The sequence below is a fragment of the Pelodiscus sinensis genome, chromosome 2, assembly GCF_052426305.1.
Source record: "Pelodiscus sinensis isolate ZL-2025 chromosome 2, ASM5242630v1, whole genome shotgun sequence".
NCBI classification, from domain to species: Eukaryota; Metazoa; Chordata; order Testudines; family Trionychidae; genus Pelodiscus; species Pelodiscus sinensis.
Genome location: NC_143053.1, coordinates 149,244,549 through 149,263,431, shown reverse-complemented (window position 1 = coordinate 149,263,431; position 18,883 = coordinate 149,244,549). Strand labels below are relative to the sequence as shown.

General features: G+C 42.1%; 2 protein-coding genes across 6 annotated transcripts in view; one reads left to right on the top strand and one right to left on the bottom strand.

Moving 5' to 3' along the window:
• ERP44 (endoplasmic reticulum protein 44) overlaps positions 1-14,752 on the bottom strand; it is a 113,995-nt gene extending 99,243 nt beyond the window's left edge. The window contains exon 1 of the mRNA XM_075921597.2: positions 14,616-14,752. Within this exon, the coding sequence (XP_075777712.2) occupies positions 14,616-14,672 (57 nt within the window). The 5' untranslated portion in view covers positions 14,673-14,752. The remainder of the gene's footprint in view (positions 1-14,615) is intronic.
• The window catches only part of INVS (inversin), a 145,403-nt gene continuing 141,178 nt past the window's right edge, over positions 14,659-18,883 (top strand). For all 5 annotated transcript variants that reach the window (XM_075921590.2, XM_075921589.2, XM_089776475.1 and 2 more), the window contains exons 1-2: positions 14,659-15,036; positions 18,297-18,432. In XM_075921590.2, coding sequence (XP_075777705.2) covers positions 14,659-15,036; positions 18,297-18,432 — 514 coding nt within the window. The remainder of the gene's footprint in view (positions 15,037-18,296; positions 18,433-18,883) is intronic.

Sequence of the window (18,883 nt, the reverse complement as noted above, 5' to 3'; positions counted from 1 at the left end):
TGTAAATGTGTAGCCATTTACAGTGATTACACATTCACAAAATTCAACACATTTTAACTTCCCTAGTTTACAACAAACAGGTTTACTATTCTCTATAACCACATACCTGAAACAATTTAGTTTGGACTTTCAAAGGAAGGTTTGACTTTGGGACGAGATCACGCAAGCAAAGTTATAGCCTAAAAAGGCATTTTTCATGAACTTAAGAGGGGTATCTGAGAGTTAGTCTGTAACAGGAAAAACTTAAAAAACAATAGACTAGTAGCACCTCAAAGACTAACAGAACATGTGGATGATATCATGAGCTTTCGGGGGCACAGCCCACTTCTTCAGATGACAGGAGTGACTCATGAAAGAAGTGGGCTGTGCTCCTGAAAGCTCATGATACCATTTTTCATTAAGTTACAAATAAATGAAAAGTGAACAGGTTTATTACAATAATCTCTTCCAAACTAAGCCCTGATGTTTGTTCCATATGAAAACTAATACATATACCCACACATACAAATGGAGCAGAAAACCTACTACTGTCATACCAGAAGAGATTTTCATGTTAAATACATATTTCTTAGTATTTGAGAACTTGTTCTTTATCATTCTTAAATTGATAATTCAGATTAACTTCTGCTAAGCACTGCAGCCAGCGAGAGTTATTAAAAATTAGCCAGTATACTGTTTTAAGTTAAAATCTTGAATATAGAATATTCAATACTTACAATTAAACAAGGTTTTATATGTAAATATTTGTACGGTTTTAACTAACATTACTGTTGTCAACCTAAAACCATTAAAATGAAAAAATTCCTATTCCATCTTAATTATACTGTTTTTTAACTACACCAGCTCTAAATGTCAATCAGAGGCAATCCCTAAGAGGCCCACACACTTGCTGAGCTGCCTTCACTAATTAATGGATCATTAGTAAGAAAGAACCCCTTACTGCTACCCTGTGCACCACATACTGTCTTAATTACCTTTGTAAAGCAACCAATTTGTCTTTCACTCATTTGGTCTAAAATCCCAAGTGGATTGATTCAAAAGGCTTTATGTATAAAAGTGTTGTAAGAGAATCACATTTTAGACTTCAGGCAAAAAAAATAAATAAAATAAAAGACAGTTTTCAACAAGCTTTAAGGGTTTTTAATAGTTAAAAATAGCTAAATGCAAAGCTGAGAGCAATAAAAGCACAATTAAAATAGAAAGCAAAAAACCCACAACCCTTACTATCACAAATTTGCATATATCAATCAGACATGCAGCCTCTCTGCAGCTTTTGACACAGCTGGTCACGGTGTACTGCTGATCTGATTACATGACATAGTTGAAGTAGATAGCAAGCACTACAATGGCTAGTCAATCCTTTTCAATAGTACCCAGAGAATGATTTTCTCTGCCCTAAAATCTTTGCCTGTAGAATCCCCAAGGAACGAAATCCATTCCTCTTTCTGTTGGATAGCTACATAAGACCACTTGGAGAAGTAGCAACATGCCAGGCACTCAACTGCCAACAATTTGACAACCCAGTGGCATATCTCCTTTTCCACAAACAGAAAAATAAAAGTAACAACCACATCAATCCCTCAAGTCAGGCATGATTAAAGTGATACTAAGCAAAAAAGAAAAGACTCTGAAGAACTGGCTGGATTACTGTCTTCCCCTTTACCTAGTGCATCTGACCCAGTCCTCCCCTCCCAACTCCCAATGTGCTGAAGTTGTGTAATGACTCGATTTAATATCTGACTCAGTACTTAGCCTAGAAAATCTGGTAGCGTCAGTGATTTTGAAAACACAATGCTTTCTTCTATTTCCAGCTTTCAAGTCTCATCTCATCCTTCAAGAACTGATTACAGTGATCTATGCATTCCTCTCCTCTAGACTGGACTAGTGAAATTCCTTGTATTTGGGGATTGAGGTAGCATCATTGTGGAGATTTCAGATCATGTGAAATATGACAGTCTGCCTCCTTAGTAACTATTTACCATAAACCCATTACCCCTGTATTCTAATTCACTTCTATTGCTAATTAAACTTTTAAGAATGGGTAAGGCTCATCAACTCCTCCATCTACAATCCCCCAAGACATCTTTGCTGCTCTAGGACAACACAACCCATAAAATCCAGGACAACTCACGTGAGAACAGGAAACAAATGCAAAGCATTCAATTATGGAACAAGCTTCCAGAAGTCTTCTAACGCAGATTCTGACCACTTTCAGATGATGTTATAAGACCAAAGACATTCCTCTTTTACACCATCTCCCCACCATAGCCAAATTAATCGAAGAGAGGAGGACAAGGAAAAACAACTACAAAAAATACATAAATTTCCAAGCAGAGTTGCCTCTATCTGGGAGGGAGAAGAGGAGACTCCTTAAGCCCTCCAGTGATCTCATTATTCAGCTCTAACGATCTGAGAGGTGGTCAACTACTGAACTTGCACATACAGAAAACTTTTGATAGATATTATGGATGAAATTCTGGTCTCAATGAAGTTAAAAGGAGGTTTTTCCACTCTTCAATAGTACTAAGATTTCACCCTCATTAGGGACTACCATGACTCTCTGTGTATGTCTTAGCTGTCAAGAGGCCCAACCTGATGTAATACTAAATATAGCTTTCCCAGCTGTTGAAACAAGGTGTAGAGTCCAATGATTATCACTGGCTGAACCACCAGGCAGGCGCCAGATGAGGTCACATTCACTATCAAATGAAGTCTGCAATTTCAGCAGGTTCATCTGGCAAATACTATCAGGGAAAATCATACTTCTGTGGAGAGTTTTTCACGAGTATTTTAAATTGGAACGATATGAATGTCTCTTGACTCTCCTGGTCAGTCCATTCCTCACTAGTAGCATCACTCAGAGGAAGAAAAAAAAACATCAAACAGTATGTTACATCTAGCCCCTGCTAATTTGTAGGTGGCACCCTGACACCCAAAGTAGTAGGATTTGACTAGACTTCTGCTGCTTTGCTTAAAATACAGTGAAGACATCCCCCACCCCCACAAGCCCAGCTGATTTTTTTTACATTAGAATTCAAGTTAAAAATAAATATATCTATAACCTAACAGGAAAATCCTTCAGAGGATATTTCAGCTTAAAATAAAAACATCTGAAAGCCAGGAAATGCAAACTTAAAATTTCTGCCACAACACATCTGCCCTACTCCTGTAGAATAAGAAAGGCAGAGCGCATTTTAATATTTTTCTCCTATTTTTTATTCCCCATTTTAGAGAAAAGATCTTCCTGGCATGTCAGATTTTTTTCCCCACCCAAGAAGGACAAATCAGGGGCTCTTTGAACCCCACAGAATTCTTGGTCCTCCAGGAGGACAATCCTGCTGCCTGCTATTCCTAGGTGCTGCAGATTAGGGAGACCTAATTTAGATCTCATCATTTTTTAATGTATATGTGGGATTATATTTTCCAATGTATATTACTTTGCATTTACCAACACTGAATTTCATATGACATTCTGTTAGCCAGCCACCTAGTTTTGTGAGATCCCTTTATAACTCTCTGCAGTCAGCTTTGGACTTAACTATCTTTAGTAGTTTTGTATTAATTGCAATTTTTGCCACCTCACTGTTTATCCCTGTTTCCAGATTGTTTATGAATCTGTTCAACTCACTGGTCCCAGTATAGATCCCTGAGGAACACCTCCATTTACCTTTCTCATTCTAAAACCTACCACCACGTGTTTTCTTTCCTTTAATGAGTTACTGACCCAGAAGGTGTCCATGCAGATGCCCTAGGTAAGCAGTGCTTTTATTGGCAATCAGGAAGAAAAAGGTTCATTTTGGTGACTTTAGACTTTTAAAACTTATTTTTGGAAGACCAAGGCCTTGTTTACAATTAAAAATTCGGTTGACCTACCTCAAGCCAGTGAAAAGTTTTGTCCTCTGAGAACCATAATTTCCAACCAATTAGGCCAACCTAATTTCCCCAGGGATGACATACAGGCAGTCCCCGGGTTACATCGATCCGACTTACATCAGATCCCTACTTACAAACGGGGTGAGGCAACCCCACACTAGCTACTTCCCCCCAGCAGACCAGGGAGACACGAAGCTAGCGCCCCCCCCAGCAGACCAGGGAGATGTGAAGCTAGCGCCCTCCCCAGCAGACCAGGGAGACGCAGACGCCTCAGCTTGAGAATAAAGGACTGAGGGAAGCGAGGCGTGGGAGAACAAAACTGAGCTCTGGAGAAATGTTTGGCTAGAGTTTCCCCTACAATATGTACCAGTTCCGACTTACATACAAATTCAACTTAAGAACAAACCTACAGTCCCTATCTTGTACGTAACCCGGGGACTGCCTGTATATAGTTTAAAGAAGAATTCAGCAACATACCTGTATCTCTATAGTGGAAATAGAGTAGATGTGTCCTAACGTGGCCTTTTATTAACCCTAATTCTTATTTCTATCAAATGTAAAGGTTAGTCAAAGATGACAATGACATTTAAATTCAATGTAATCATCCTTCAATAGCCTAAATGAAACCTAAAATTAAAATCCCACAACCTTTCTCCAATAACCTTGTTTCAAAAATGTATCTTTTAAAGAGGATTCACTAATGTAAAATTGCTTTCAAATCTGTAATTTCTCTCAAATAGAAGCTGTATCTTTGTTCTATACCATTCAAAAAGTCACTTCACGTTGTTATATTCAAATGTGTACAGAAATCAACATCAGGCTATTTACTATTTATTTGTTTTGAGCCATTATAGCTAAGTGAAACATGTCATTCAATATATTTTCACTTACAAGGTATGGGAACATAATCTGGAGCCAAACTGAAAGGATTTTCTAGGGGTCTTTCTAAAGTTTAATTTTAAATTCTAAAATTAATGTTATAGATTTATGTTAGATTCTGAAAGCCTGAACTTCCCAGGTGTGACAGGGTATGCAAACCCTACCCTCACATAGAAATGGGTAAGAAGGTGCTTTGGGCTTGAATGACCCTATCACACCTGCAAATCATGCCAGGGCTGGAGGACTTAAGAATAAACTCCACTCAGATCGTGGCAAACCTGGGAAGGGAACAGAATGTTGTGCTTCCCCAATTCAGAAGAAACACCTTAGAGAGCCCTTGCCCTCAGTGAATAAGGGTGCAGAATCCCTGAGTTGAAGAGGAAAAGAACTGAAGCTTGTACTGGAATCCAATGATCTCTGAAGTGGACACTGATACTCCCTTAGAGGGATTTGCTTAAAGGCTTTTCTTTATCATTTTTTGTTTAACCCCTTTTGTCGACTAGGACTATTTGTTAGCATCTCCAGGGACACAAACAGGGGATGACAGCTAATAGGTAGAGCTCTGCAAATCTGAGGATATCTGCAGTGCATCCGCGGATGAGGATAGCCACAGCTCATTTTTAAACATGTGGATACAAATTACCTATCTAGAATCCTACAAATTTGTGAATATCCACTTTAAATATGAGGGTATCCGCATCAGAAGATATCCGCAGCTCATTTTTGAGGATACAGAGGCGGATATAAATTTTCTATCAGCATGGGATTATCAATGGGACCTAGCCAGAAGGCGAGTACTAACTGGAGAAAAAGATGCACTGCAGCATCTGCTGTGTTGAAGGTGCAGTAATTGGACTTGTTTGTATGCATTCCCACAGAGCCTAACATGGCATACTCCCATGGACTGATTGGGGTGCCAGTATTAAAGGAGGAAAAAACCCTCAAACTCAATCAAGATCGGTTTTAAACTACTCTTTGGTAGTTCACTATGCGATGCATATTTTGAGCCACTGTTCTCAGTACCCGTAAATGCTTCAGGAGGTAAGAAGCACACTGAAATCTCTTCTGGAGAAAGTGAACTTAAAATTCAGATTATACAGCCAATATTACCAAAGACTAGCATCTGATAATAGATTAACTTGTGTTAAGTTGGAGGAGCATGTAGGCATATCGTAAGACTATGAACAGTCAGTGACATCAAGCCATACAATGTGCAAGTGATAACATTACATCACATCATCTAAAAATTAAACCTATTTGCTACTGAGTACAGCTATGTCTAGACTACATCCCTCTTTCGACAGAGGGATGTAAATTAGACATATCGAAACTGCAAATGAAGCAGGTATTTGAATATCCCACACTTCATTTGTATAATTGCATCATGGCGCTCTTTCAAACAAGCGCCATTTCGAAAGTAAAACCACGGTCTAGACGCGGTTCTTTTGAAAACGGCAGGCTTTTTTGAAAGATCCTGTACTCCTTCTCCCGCCCCCTTGGAGATCATACGTTCTACATGTCTATGCAGCACCTACCACTTTTTGGAAGCTATCAAAATTATACACATAAAAAGGATCTTGTATATCAACACGAAACCCAAGCTGAAGAGTTTGCTGGGTTCAGAATCCTGGAAATAGTAGATATGACCAATAAAGGCCATATTTTTCCACACAAAGGGTTTGTAGCATATATTAATAGGTGAAGCAACACTAATATTTTTGCATATTTTTTGTTCTCTCTTATATGTGAAAGGTCTAATATTTGACCAATTTTTCTTTTCATCACATACTGTTAAGCAAGCAAACTTCAGAAAATCTATTTCCATGGGGATATCGGTATACCCTATATTATAATAATTGGTGCCTATTAAGAGGCATGATGGCAAATTACCTGACTCTAAGAGGTAACTGTACTTATTTTTTTCCAACAGAATAAAGTTTGATAAGAAATATGGGCTATCACTCAGATAATATCAAGCACTGTAACTTTGTTCTGTTTTCTCACCCTTCTTGCACACCTAGTTTTAAATCACGTATATGAAAAGTTGCAGTAGATGTTGTATTCATGAAGAGATTTACAGCTGAACTATATGGAAGATCTTGACATTTTTGAAGCATCAATAATAATGCCATAGGCGTGAAATTTGCATACGTGTAGACTGTACTAATAATTAAACAAAACTGTCTTAACTTATACGTTTTGTTTTTCTATTTGTATTTCACAATTTCTACTGAGTTTTTGCAACAATAAAAGCTGAATTCTTTGGTTATATGTAAAAGATTCTAATAACCATAGTTGAACAATTCTCATGTAAGCAACTAAAACTATTGTATCATTATAACCAAAATACCAGATTTAAAATCTTTCTATAAGCAGTAAGCTATATGCAGTAGTTATGAAATTTTATATAACTGGATTAGGGATGCTAAAATGAGTTGACACGCAGCGGAGCGGGCGGGAGCCGATGTGCGTGGGAAGCAGGATTTTAAGCATGGCGTGAGGGGCAGGCTCATCGGTCAATTGTATAAACAGCTACATGTTCAATATCCTAACCTGGATATTGATATGGATTATAAAAAAAGCCTAAAACAATTCAACCAACGTTTTTGTAGGATGGGTTTTCATTTACATACAGAGTATTTTTGGATATCAATTGTTTGAAATACATGAACCAATTTACAAAAGAGGCGGAGACAAAGTGTGCTCAAATCCTGTACAGGCAGTCCCCGGGTTACATGGATCCGACTTACATCGGATCCCTACTTACAAACGGGGTGAGGCAACCCCGCACTAGCTGCTTCCCCCCAACAGACCAGGGAGCCGCGAAGCTAGCGTCCCCCCTCTCCCCCCCCAGCAGACCAGGGAGACGTGGAGCGGCTTTTCTCAGCAGACACCTCAGCTTGAGAATAAAGGACTGAGGGAAGTGAGGTGTGGGAGAATAAAATTGAGCTCTGGAGAAATGTTTGGCTAGAGTTTCCCCTACAATATGTACCAGTTCCAACTTACATACAAATTCAACTTAAGAACAAACCTACAGTCCCTATCTTGTACGTAACCCGGGGACTGCCTGTATTTCATATTTGAAAAAGCACTGCGTTTGTTTGTGCTCGTGTTATTAGCATCTCTATTTAGTGTTGTAAGTTATTTTTATTTGTATTATTGTGGCTCTTAGGCACCATTGTCATGGGCCAGAACCCCATTGTACCAGGCCAATGGTCATTAAATTGCAAGCAGCACCCCACAGTTATGTAGGAATATTCAGGGGAATGTGCAGCAGAGTCAGGGAAGCCCTCAATGGGGTGGAAAGGGAGCACCACAGAGCCCCACTCTTCTCCCTGCTTCAGCCGCAGCTCTGCCCTCACACCACTCCCAGGCAGGCTTCATCTCTAGCCCCAACTCTTCTGCAGAGCCAAGTATGTAGTAATGAGGGGGAAGGGATGCAGACACTGTATTACTGAGAAGTGGGGGTGTGACAAGAAAAGTTTGGGCACCATTCTACTAGGCACTATATAAACACAGTACAAAAAAAACCTTAAAAACAACGAATAGTCTAGCAGCCCCTTAAAGACTAATAAAACATGTGGATGGTATCATGAGCTTTAATGGGTACATCACACTTTCAGATGAATGGAGCATTAAAAGTCCAGATCTAAGAATAACTAAGCGAGGGAGGGAGGAGGGGAGGAAAAAAAGTGAATTAGAGTGTTCAAGTTACAAGAAACTGATTTGCACCTTCTCTAAGTGACCATTGTTTAGTTGGTTAAGTCATTAGGATGTGGAAGGTAGTGTGCTAGCCAGCCAATGTCTTTATTCATACCTCTATGATAGGAAACAAAGTAATAAATGAAGTTAAGTTCCAATCCTTCCCTGTGTATTTGGCTTGTGGAATTGGCCTGAAACAACACAGTGACTCTGAGATCCATTAATGAGTGCCCGGGAGGTTAAAGTGTTCTCCAACAGGTTTTTGTGTGTTGCGTGTTGCATTTTGCATATCTGATGTGTGTCCATGAATTCTTTCTCCTGTCCAGTTTGGTCAATATACATGATCAGGGGGCATTGCTGGCATCTGATGTGCAGTTAAATGAGCCCCTAATATAGTGGCTGATGTGGTTGGGTCCAGTGATGAAATCGCTTGCGTAGATGTGTGGACAGAGTTGGCACTAGGGATGATTACAGGGGTGGGTTCCTGTATGAGTATGATGGAGGTGTGCTGCATGGTTACTGGTAAGAATTCATTTGAGGTTAGGGGGTTATCTGTGGGTGAGGATTGGCCTTTCCCCTAAGGCCTGTGACAGTGAGGGGTCATTTTTCAGGATAGGCTGTAGAATATTGTTGACAATGTGCTGGAGGGGTTTAAGTTGTAGGCTATAGGTGATGACAACTGGAACTCTGCTGTTTTCTCTTCTTGGTCTATCTTGAAGTAGTTTGTGTCTGGTTACTCTTCAGGTTCTGTCGATCTGTTTTATTCACTTCTCTGGCTGGGTATTTCAGTTTTAAGAATGCTCTAAATAGATCCTGAAGGCGTTTGTCTCTGTCTGTGGGATTGGAGCAAATCCGTTTGTATCTTAAGGTTTGGCTGTAACCACTAGATTGAAAAATGTGTCTTGGATGGAAGCTAGAGGCATGAAGGTAAGTGTAGCAGTCAGTAGGTTTCCAGTATAAGGTGGTGGAAATGTGTCCTTCATGTAATTGTACTGTAATGTCAAGGAAGTGGACTGATCTGTATGGACTGATCCAGGCTGAGGTTGATGGTGGGGTAGAAGTTGTTGAATTCCCTGTAAAATTCTTCAAGGGTCTCTTTCCTGTGGGTCTTCCTACTCCCCCTCCCCACCTTTATTTATTCTTGGATCTGGACTTTTAACGCTCCATTCATCTGAAGAAGTGAGTTTTACCCAGGAAACCTCATGATACCATTTACATGTTTTGTTAGTTTTTAAGGTGCTTCTAGACTATTAGTTGTTTTTTAAGTTTTTCCAGTTTCAGGTTAACTCAACCACCCCTCTGAAGCTACAGTATAAAAAGACAATCCATCCCTCTAGGATCTTACCACATATTCTAGATTATTTAAACTACACTTAGCTCTTAAAAAAAAAATCATTGTCAGGGGGAGACAGCAAGGGAGGGTGGCTCCCCACATATGTTGGCTCCTGCCTGACACCTGTGTTGCTGCCTCTGTGTGACGCAGCGGGGGAAGAGGGGAAAGGAGGCAACAGTTGGCAGCTCCATGGAAAATGGCAATGCACAGGAAGTCATCTTACATACACCAGGTCCCGCCTTTCCCCTCCCCCGCTGCCTCCGATAGACATGGCAAGAGGTATATGTGCATGTAGTCCTTTGGATTAACCAATAAACCCAGGCTTATTGGTTAATCGACTATATGCTAACATGCTTATTTAAGGCTCAATGGCTTCACTGACTACTTTCACATTTAAAGTAAAGCACAAGCATAAGTATTACCAGGACAGAGACTTTAACTGGCAGTAATCCAACTTTATATCAATTTAAACTGAAACAAAATAAGCAATTCTTAAATCCACATAGAAGTGTTTGCAGGGGGTTTACAAAGGTTTAACTAAAACCGACTTATGAGCAATTCAACTTAAATTAGTGGATTTAGATAAGGGCTCAGTTAGGGTTAACCTGGCTTTTTCTAAAATCAGAGGGGCCCCATGTAGTGATTTATAAATCCTGGATCAAAGGCAAAGCTAACTCATATCTTGTTTAACACGACTACAATGTTACTCTCTGAAAAGCTACAGTATATTACTAGGGATCCTCCATCTACTCCCTCATATCCAGTTAAGAGAGAACAACATGTGCTAAGGGTTTTTCCTTCAAAAATCAGCCATTAATTTAATGACACAGCATTCAAGGACAGACTAAAATAAAATACTTTTTTTACTTGCTGATTGTACTGTACATAGAACTGAGTGTTCTACTGACAGAGTTATTTATACATTGTAATATTCAAAGCTCTTCTTTCAAACAATGAGGGTCCCTCCAAAAGTATAGGTCATTACTGACCATTTTTAAATCAAGACGGGATGTTTTTCTAAAATATTCTACAGGTATTATTTAAGCTACGTTCTATGGCCTGCAGAGGTAAGACTAGATGACCACAATGGTCTCCTCTGGCTTTACAAATCGAGGAAATAACAGAATACCAAAAACAGAACAGGAAATATCTCCTTCACAAATATCATGGCATGCTCCACTATATTTTAACTGGGATGTTAGCGTATAGTCATGCAAATGATTAACTGATAAGCCTGGGCTTGCTGTGGATATAGGCTGCTTCATGGGATGCTGGTACAGCCTCTGTTCTAGGGGAGCTTGGTCCCCTGTGGACAGAGGCTGCTGCCAACCTGTGCTGTTGCCTTTGATACAGAGGCAGCAACATAGGTTGGCAGGGGGCTCCCCAGAAGTGGAGCTGGGAGTGCAATGGCTACCGGCCCCGCCCCCAGGGACCCTCAAATAATTGTGTAACCACTAAGATTTGGTGTGGTTACATGATTATTAATTTAAATGATATCTAGCATCCCTAATTTTAAATGAAATGTCAAGAATGTAAAAGGCTAGTCAACTATCCAATAACCATTTGCTTATTGGATAGTATTTTGACTAGTCAACTAGTCAATATCCCCCCCACTTTGCTGCCTCTATAAGATAGCGGCAGCAAAGAGGGACAGGGGGGCGGGGAAGGGTACTTCAAAGTGGCAGTGCCTCACAGCAGCGCTGCCACTTTGAAACCTCCAGGTGGCTTTTCAAAGGGGCAGTCACTGCACAGTTGATCTGCAGATCAGCTGTGCAGCGGCTGCCCCTTTAAATGCCACCTGTGTGCCTTTCAAAGGGGCAGCAGTGGAGCCCAAGCTGTGAGTCCCCCGCTGTCCCTGGGCTCCATGGCTTTGAAATTTACAACAGCTCCCCTGGGGGACACTTGTGCATTTCAAAGCAGGCACCCGCGTGCAGACCAGCGTCAGCGGGACTTCCTGCTGGCCCCGGCTGTGCACGGAGTTCCGCATTCCTCCTTTGAAATCTACAAGAGCCCCAACAGGGACTCTTGTATGTTTCAAAGGAGGAATGCGGAAGTGCCTATCGACTAGTCAATGGAAATCCCATTGACAAGTCAATAAACCGCATTTTAACATCCTTAGTTTGTAACTCGAGATGCATTGGGCTGATAGTGTGGGACCGCTCACTTTGGTATTAGAAAGCAGGAAGAAATCCAATCCAATCCAATCCAATCCAATTGTGGTATAGTTAAATAAAACACTCCGCAAAGTCACAATTCTCACAGCAGCTGGAATTTAGCTACATTGCACTTATGCACTATGACATATTTATCAACACAAAGTACTTAATGCAAAAGAATACCGTTTACAATTGTTGCACATGCCCAAATTTTTAAGCTTTCAGCAATAACATTAAATTAGAGGTGCACTTTGTTAGGGATGTAATAGTGTGGTCAATTAACCGATAATCAAAAGCTTATAGGTTAATGCTATAGACTGCATGCATTTCCCTCCTCCCACTTTGCCAGTAATTTTTTTAACAGGCTGGCCAGAAACCTGGCTCACGCCAGGTCTGGGACCTACCTTTAAATGCGGCTCTGCATTTAAAGTGGATTAGGAGCCAAGTGGGCAGGTAGCCCAGCTCAGTTCTAGCTCATGCCAGGTCTGGGAACTCAGACCCTCCCTAGACAGGGACTGCTGCCTCTTTATGAGAGGCAGCAGTACTGGGTGACAGGCAGCTGATCCACAAGGGGAGCTGGTTTTTAAACTGGCTCCCCTTATGCACCAGCTCTTGCCTGGCACCCCGCGCTGCTGCCTCTGACACAGTGGCTGCCGGCCCCGCCCGCAACAGACTATAGAATAGTCAACTAATTGATAAGAATTCATGAGGTTACTCGACTATTCAATTAACCGATATATAACATCCCCGGTGATTGTTAGTTTAGGTTCAAAATGTAGCTTCTTGAGGAGCATAAAATATAAAGAGTCAGGAATAAAAATCACACTGCCAGGAATGAAGGCCACCAAGTAATATGGACGTTTATGAAAATATATGCATGGATTCATGTGGATTTGTACCCTCAGAATACATTAAACAGTTTATTAAACTTAAAGCTGTATGACAATTTTTATTTCCCATTCACTTGTCATACCTTTCTTTCTCCCTTGCCATTTTCTCCTCTCTTTTCCACAGGTTTGTTCTTTTACCTTACCCCATGTTTCAATCAATCCTTTTTCTAAATAGTCTCTCTCTCCTTAAAGTTTAAAATAGAGCAGTTAAACAAGTTAGTCTCTTTGGCTTAAATCCTACAAATTTTACTCACACAAGTCCCATGTATGTAAATGAATTACTTCAGCAATAAAGTCAACAGATGGCTCATTCTGGAAGCATAGGTGAAATGGGCTAACCAATACAATGAGCTATCAAGAAGAGAACTAAAAACCTATTAGTTCAGAATATCCATAATATTTCAAGTTCATATAAAGTGGAGTGTGAAAACCTATACACAAGGAGGCAATTTAATCATGTATAAATGAGGTAATATTTGAAAAATGTTGCAATACTGTACACAAAGTATGAAATTTTCAATTATGTTTTTCAAGTTTAGTTATAGGGGCTTTGTTGCGATTTATTAATACAGGCTTTTGTACTCTTTTTTTAAGTGGATTGCAAACATTAAGACTCCACGTTTTCATGACAGACAAAGCAAAACACTTTCACTGTCAAAATAAATGAAGTCCTGGAAGTATATTTTACACTTGTCCCACTAAAAAACCTGCTGCTTTAACACAGCAACAAGGGCTCTAATAAGCATATGATTTTAAAAACACCCCGACAACGGAGATCTAAAGGGAAACTGTCAACTCAAACACATCTTTCAGAGTTCTTTTTCACTGTGACTAACATACAGGATTATTACAAAATGAAGAGACTGCAGCGCCCCATTACATTAGTTTATTTTTTTTTTTTACACTCACATGAGGGAAATGTTTATTCGTTTCCCCACCCCGCCCCATTTGCAAAAAAATTCTTCAACTGAAGCTTTTGAGCGCTACTGGGAGTAGGACTCTCTCCGGTGTCTGTGAAGCGGGTACAGGATCCAAAGCCCGATGCTTCCCACGCTGGAGAGAGAACCCTGCGGCCCGCCCGAGGTGCGCTCCCCGCCCAAGGATCTGCCCCGCCCTGCAGCCGGCGTGACCGCCTCGTTCCGGGTTCGCAACCTATCAGGCTGAGCCACAACAGACAAGTCCACCAACCGGGGCACTGCTCCCGATCGCCGCTAGCCCCCCCGCCCGGGCAGCACATGCGGCGCCGTTGCGAGCCAGAACAGGTGCCTGCAATGTAACGCAATGCAATGCAATGCAAGCTACCGCACCCCCGCCCTGCACCCCTGCTGCAGCGAGGGGAGAAGAGCCAATGTCACCCCCCCCCAAACACACACACACTCGCCCGGACCGAGCCGGACTCGGGAAAGCAGCTTCCATGGGGGGGGGGGGGAGGTGTCCCAGGGCGAGAGCAGCACCACAGCTCGCCCCAATGAGCGAGGGCGCCACCCAGGGTATCCGCCCCAACACAGCGAGCCCGCACCAGCCAGCTGGTGTCCTACCCCCAGCAGCGCACACGGGGACAGGTCTGCCGCAGACTATACAGGGACACGGGCAGGAAGCTCCAGGATTCTCTATGGGACACTCGCCACCCCCTCAGCCCCCTCACTTCCCGCCCCGCTCCCCCGCAGCTCCCACCCATCTGCCTCCCCAGCGCCCTGCCCGTCCCGGCAGCAGACCCCGCGCCAGGCCGGCGGGAGCGGGCAGCGCTGGGCTCCCAGGGGGGCGGCCGGGCCGGTCGCTCACCAAGATCAGGAGGACGCCGGCGGGGTCAGGCGGGGGCAGGAAGATGGCGGGTCTCATGGTAGATCAGTCACACCAGGGGCGGGGGCGACGCAGCTCCCACTCTCGCTGCTGGCGGCGGCTCCTCACTTCCCCCGTCGCCAGGAAACACCCCGGACAAGTTCCACCGAGGGCCCCGCAGCGCCCGCCCCAGCCACACACTTCCGGGTTCCAGCGGGGCATGCCGGGAACTGCAGTCCCTCCCGCGGAACACCATTTCCCGCCATGCACCGGGCGGGGCCGTGGCAGCCCGCTGCCTGCTGGGGAAGGGAGCAATGGTTCCCTGCCGCGCGGAGTGTGGCCGCTCCCACAATGCACTGGGGCGCCCGCTCCTCCCCTCCCTGCACAGCTGGCGGGAGGGGCGCCCGGGGCGGCGGCGGCGCAGGTGAGTAGCGGGGCGGGCGCGGTGCCTCTCAGCCCCGCCCTTCCCGCGCTGCCGGGGGGCCTGGGAGCCGGGCGGGAGCCCCGGCCCCCACCCAGCGGCGGGCGGGCAAAGCCCAGCAACGTCACAGCCTCTGAAGAGGTTTTGTTTTTAAAATGTCCCGGGGAAAACTCGTCCCACGCTGCCCAGGCCCCCTCCCCCAAGCACCTTGCCCCTCCCGGGGCTCCTCGCCACGTCCCGCCCCTCCCTCCCCGTGGTACCCAGCGCGCAAGGTTGCGCCGGTGCTCGGGGTCGCCAGGGCAATGTTGAGGACAGGTCAGCCTGTCTGCGGTGTGTTCTGGCTTTGCAAAGTTCAGCTAGGGAGTGTCTCATTGGAAAGAGCGTGGCTATTGATTAATTTTTTTTATTGTGCCCGTCGCCATAGCAACTGATAACTGAGTGATGCAGGAAAGTTTCCTGTAACGGGAGAAGGAACAAAGTAGCTGTACCAAGGAATGGTCACAGGAGGATTGCCTAGTACCTCCAAGAAAGTTTCCTAAAGATCTTTCTGGAGGATTCCTGTGACATTTCCGTGTTCATCAATACACTGTTCTGCTGCACAGGGAATGTGCAGATACAATATCAGCTACATTTCTATCTTTCTGCACTTTTGCACTCCACACAACAAAGGGAAGCTGGACATTATATAACTGAGCAGTATCAATGGGGAAAAAAAATCACTTAGTGGAATCTCCTCTTGCTCACCAGGAGGGATGACTGGGACTGGCTAGACATCCATCTCTAAAGCAGATATTGCATTTGCATATTTTTTAATAAATACGGTAATTTCTACTCTTTACTTTGGGTCGTGTGTTTATTTGCTTTTTACCTAGACTGGGTGTATAATGCTCATATGTCAGTTTTTTTATCAGGAAAAAAACTCAATAGTAATAACTACAAGTCAGCTTAGTAAGTTTGTATTTACACTTTTGCTTAAATATATGTTACAAGATGTAATATGTAGTAAGTCAACAGTGTAGCTGAGGTAGAAAGCCCTGGGGCTGGAGAGGCAAGGGTGAAGTGACTGAGCTTAGAATTAGATGGTCAGTGATTACTACATAGAGGAATACCACTGCTGGGCATGGATCAATAGCCAAGTTGCTACACAGAGAAGGGCCTCCTCTGTGAACTGTTAAAAAGACTTATTTTCATTTTGACTGCTTCAGTACAGCCAACCCCAGGCTTTCAAAAATCATGAGTCATGTCCCCCAAAATTGTGATATTAGCATGGAAAATATGATTTAAAAAATATTGTGGGTTCTTTTAGTTTGCCTTGAGATTTTTGGAACTTTATGATATAATCAGGACACATCCAACTTTTCTCTTCAACCAGAAAGATTAGAAACTTCTTTTGTTGATTAGAAAAACAAAAGCTAACATTTTTTATGAAATAGAGCAACTTGAAGACCTGGAGCATTAAGAAAAACACCAAATATGAAATGTATAATACAATTGCAAGAATTGGCAATGCTGCTGCTTGTTGCTTTTCTGCAACAGGGAAGGGACTTATACTGTGTTAGACTACTGCCTTGGCATGTAGACTCTAGAAATTGGGACTGAAGTGTGGAGGGGGACAAAAGTAGGGTTGTTAAAATGTGGGTTTTATTGTAAACATGTAACGGCTGACATTTTCAGTAGTTACATGTTAACGTGGTTGGGGGGGGGAGAGGCTCCAGTATAGATGCCTTCTTCCCTCCCTCCCCCCATACTGCTGCCTCTGTATCAGAGGCAGCAATGTGTGTGTGGGGGAGATGTGGCACTCCTCTGCCCCTGTATCCCTGGGAGCCTGCTTAAAAACCAGCTTCCCGCAAGCACTGACTCACATCTGCTCCCTCTCTGCCTCCTGCGCTGCCAGCAGCGGGGAGCAAGGAGGCAAGGCTTGTGTATAAAGGCTAACCAGTGAGCCCAGGTGCACCAGTTAACTGTTTAATTGTATACTCACTTGACACATCCCTGGACAAGAGTTGCTATTTTCACCTAGTAATAAGGAACCTGATGAACTGTCTCCATGAATGTTTGGTATAATAGACATTGTCATTAAAGTATGAAATATAGTTACAATTTAGAGTATACTCACTAGATTCTTTAACATTGTCATTTATGAATTGAGAACACAATCTTAGGAATGAATTTTTGGGAGCACTTGAGAATATTATCACTCATGTAAGAACATTTAACTAATATGCAAATGGTTGGGATTATTTTCTATTTTAATTAATAAATATTCTTTCCTTTCTATTTTAATTTATAAATATCCTGAATCCTTCTACCCTTATGTACTATGGATTCAGTGTACTATAATTATTATTGCATGGTTCTGAGAATCTAGGTTAAATTTCCAGTTTTGTTATTGACTCTGTATGACATGTAGCAAGTAACAACGTTTTTCTCTACTTGAAATTCCTGACCTGTAAGATGGGGTTAATATTACCTTTGTAGAACACTGAGATCCTTTGATAGATGAAACTACTGTATATATTAAATCTCGAGACAATTTTAACTTGGACTAATATAGTTTTGTTTACTATCCATGCCAACCAAGTGTTAAGTGTTGGAAAAGCATAGTTGGTGTCAGGCTTCTCTTAGGCTTTGTCTACACTGCGAGTTTTCGTAGCAGAAAATATGCTAATGAGTCACTCATTAGCATGAGTCATGATATCATTAGCATATTTTCTGCCATTTCTTTTTGCATAAAAAGAAGCAAGGGCATAAGGATCTTGTGCAAAATAGGGTTTTTGCGCAAAATGGAAGCGGCTACACTTCTTTTTTGTGCAAAATCCCTTGCGCAAAAAGAAATGGCAGAAAATATGCTAATGATATTGTGACTCGTGATAATGGTCTCCATTAGCATATTTTCTGCTGCAAAAACTCACAGTGTAGACAAAGTCTTAGTGAATCAAGCAGATAGACTAAAGTTCTTATCTACTTTCTGTTCAACTGTAGATGAATATATAGTCCATGCTATTTGCAAAGTTCAGATAAGAATCTCAGTTGGTGTTTGTTTTTCAGGCAATGAGACTATTACAGATCTCTCTCTAATTTATGGCTTGTATAATAAAGCTTAAGTTAGATGTTTTTGTTAACGTATGAAGTAAGCAGAACACTTTTTATAGCACAGTCTAACAACTTCAATGTTATATTAGTTGTCTTCAACTTACTTGATTAAAACTGCAATACACTTTGATATGTACAAAAATATATAATCTTTACTAAAAATGTTGCAGTTCCAGCCTGTGACCATACCTGGGAAGACTATGAATGTTTCAGAGAACTGGCTGTTCAATGGTTCCTCATTAGCCTCTCATGTTCATGCTGCTGCTATTAATGGAGATAAGGGTGCCCTCCAAAAGCTAATAGCAGGTAAGCGTTCTTTTTATAGATACATGTCTCAACTTGGCAGCTTTTCGCCATATTTAACCTCTAGTATTACTATCCTTGTTCTGATCATAAGTGGAAGTATGCTATTAATAAAACTAGGACTGCATATTTTTGCTTTTTTTTTTTGTCTCAGATGTAATTATATTTTCTGTTTAATGTTTATATAACTGTGATGTGACCAGGAAGGTACATTGATTTAAAACACCTGTTTGGGGGAATTTTAACATTTTGACCAAATACACTTTCAGGTGAAATTTCATGTGGTTATACTCACCAAAGGTGACTGCTTGAGTCAAATGAACATGCGGAGAAGCAATGTTGCTTTACTTTCCATAATTTCAGAAAAATAGACAAAAACTCTATTGGTTACTTAGATTTTTTACAGTGTTTTAGGTGATTTCCAAACACAAATGAAGTCAAGATTCTGGTCTCA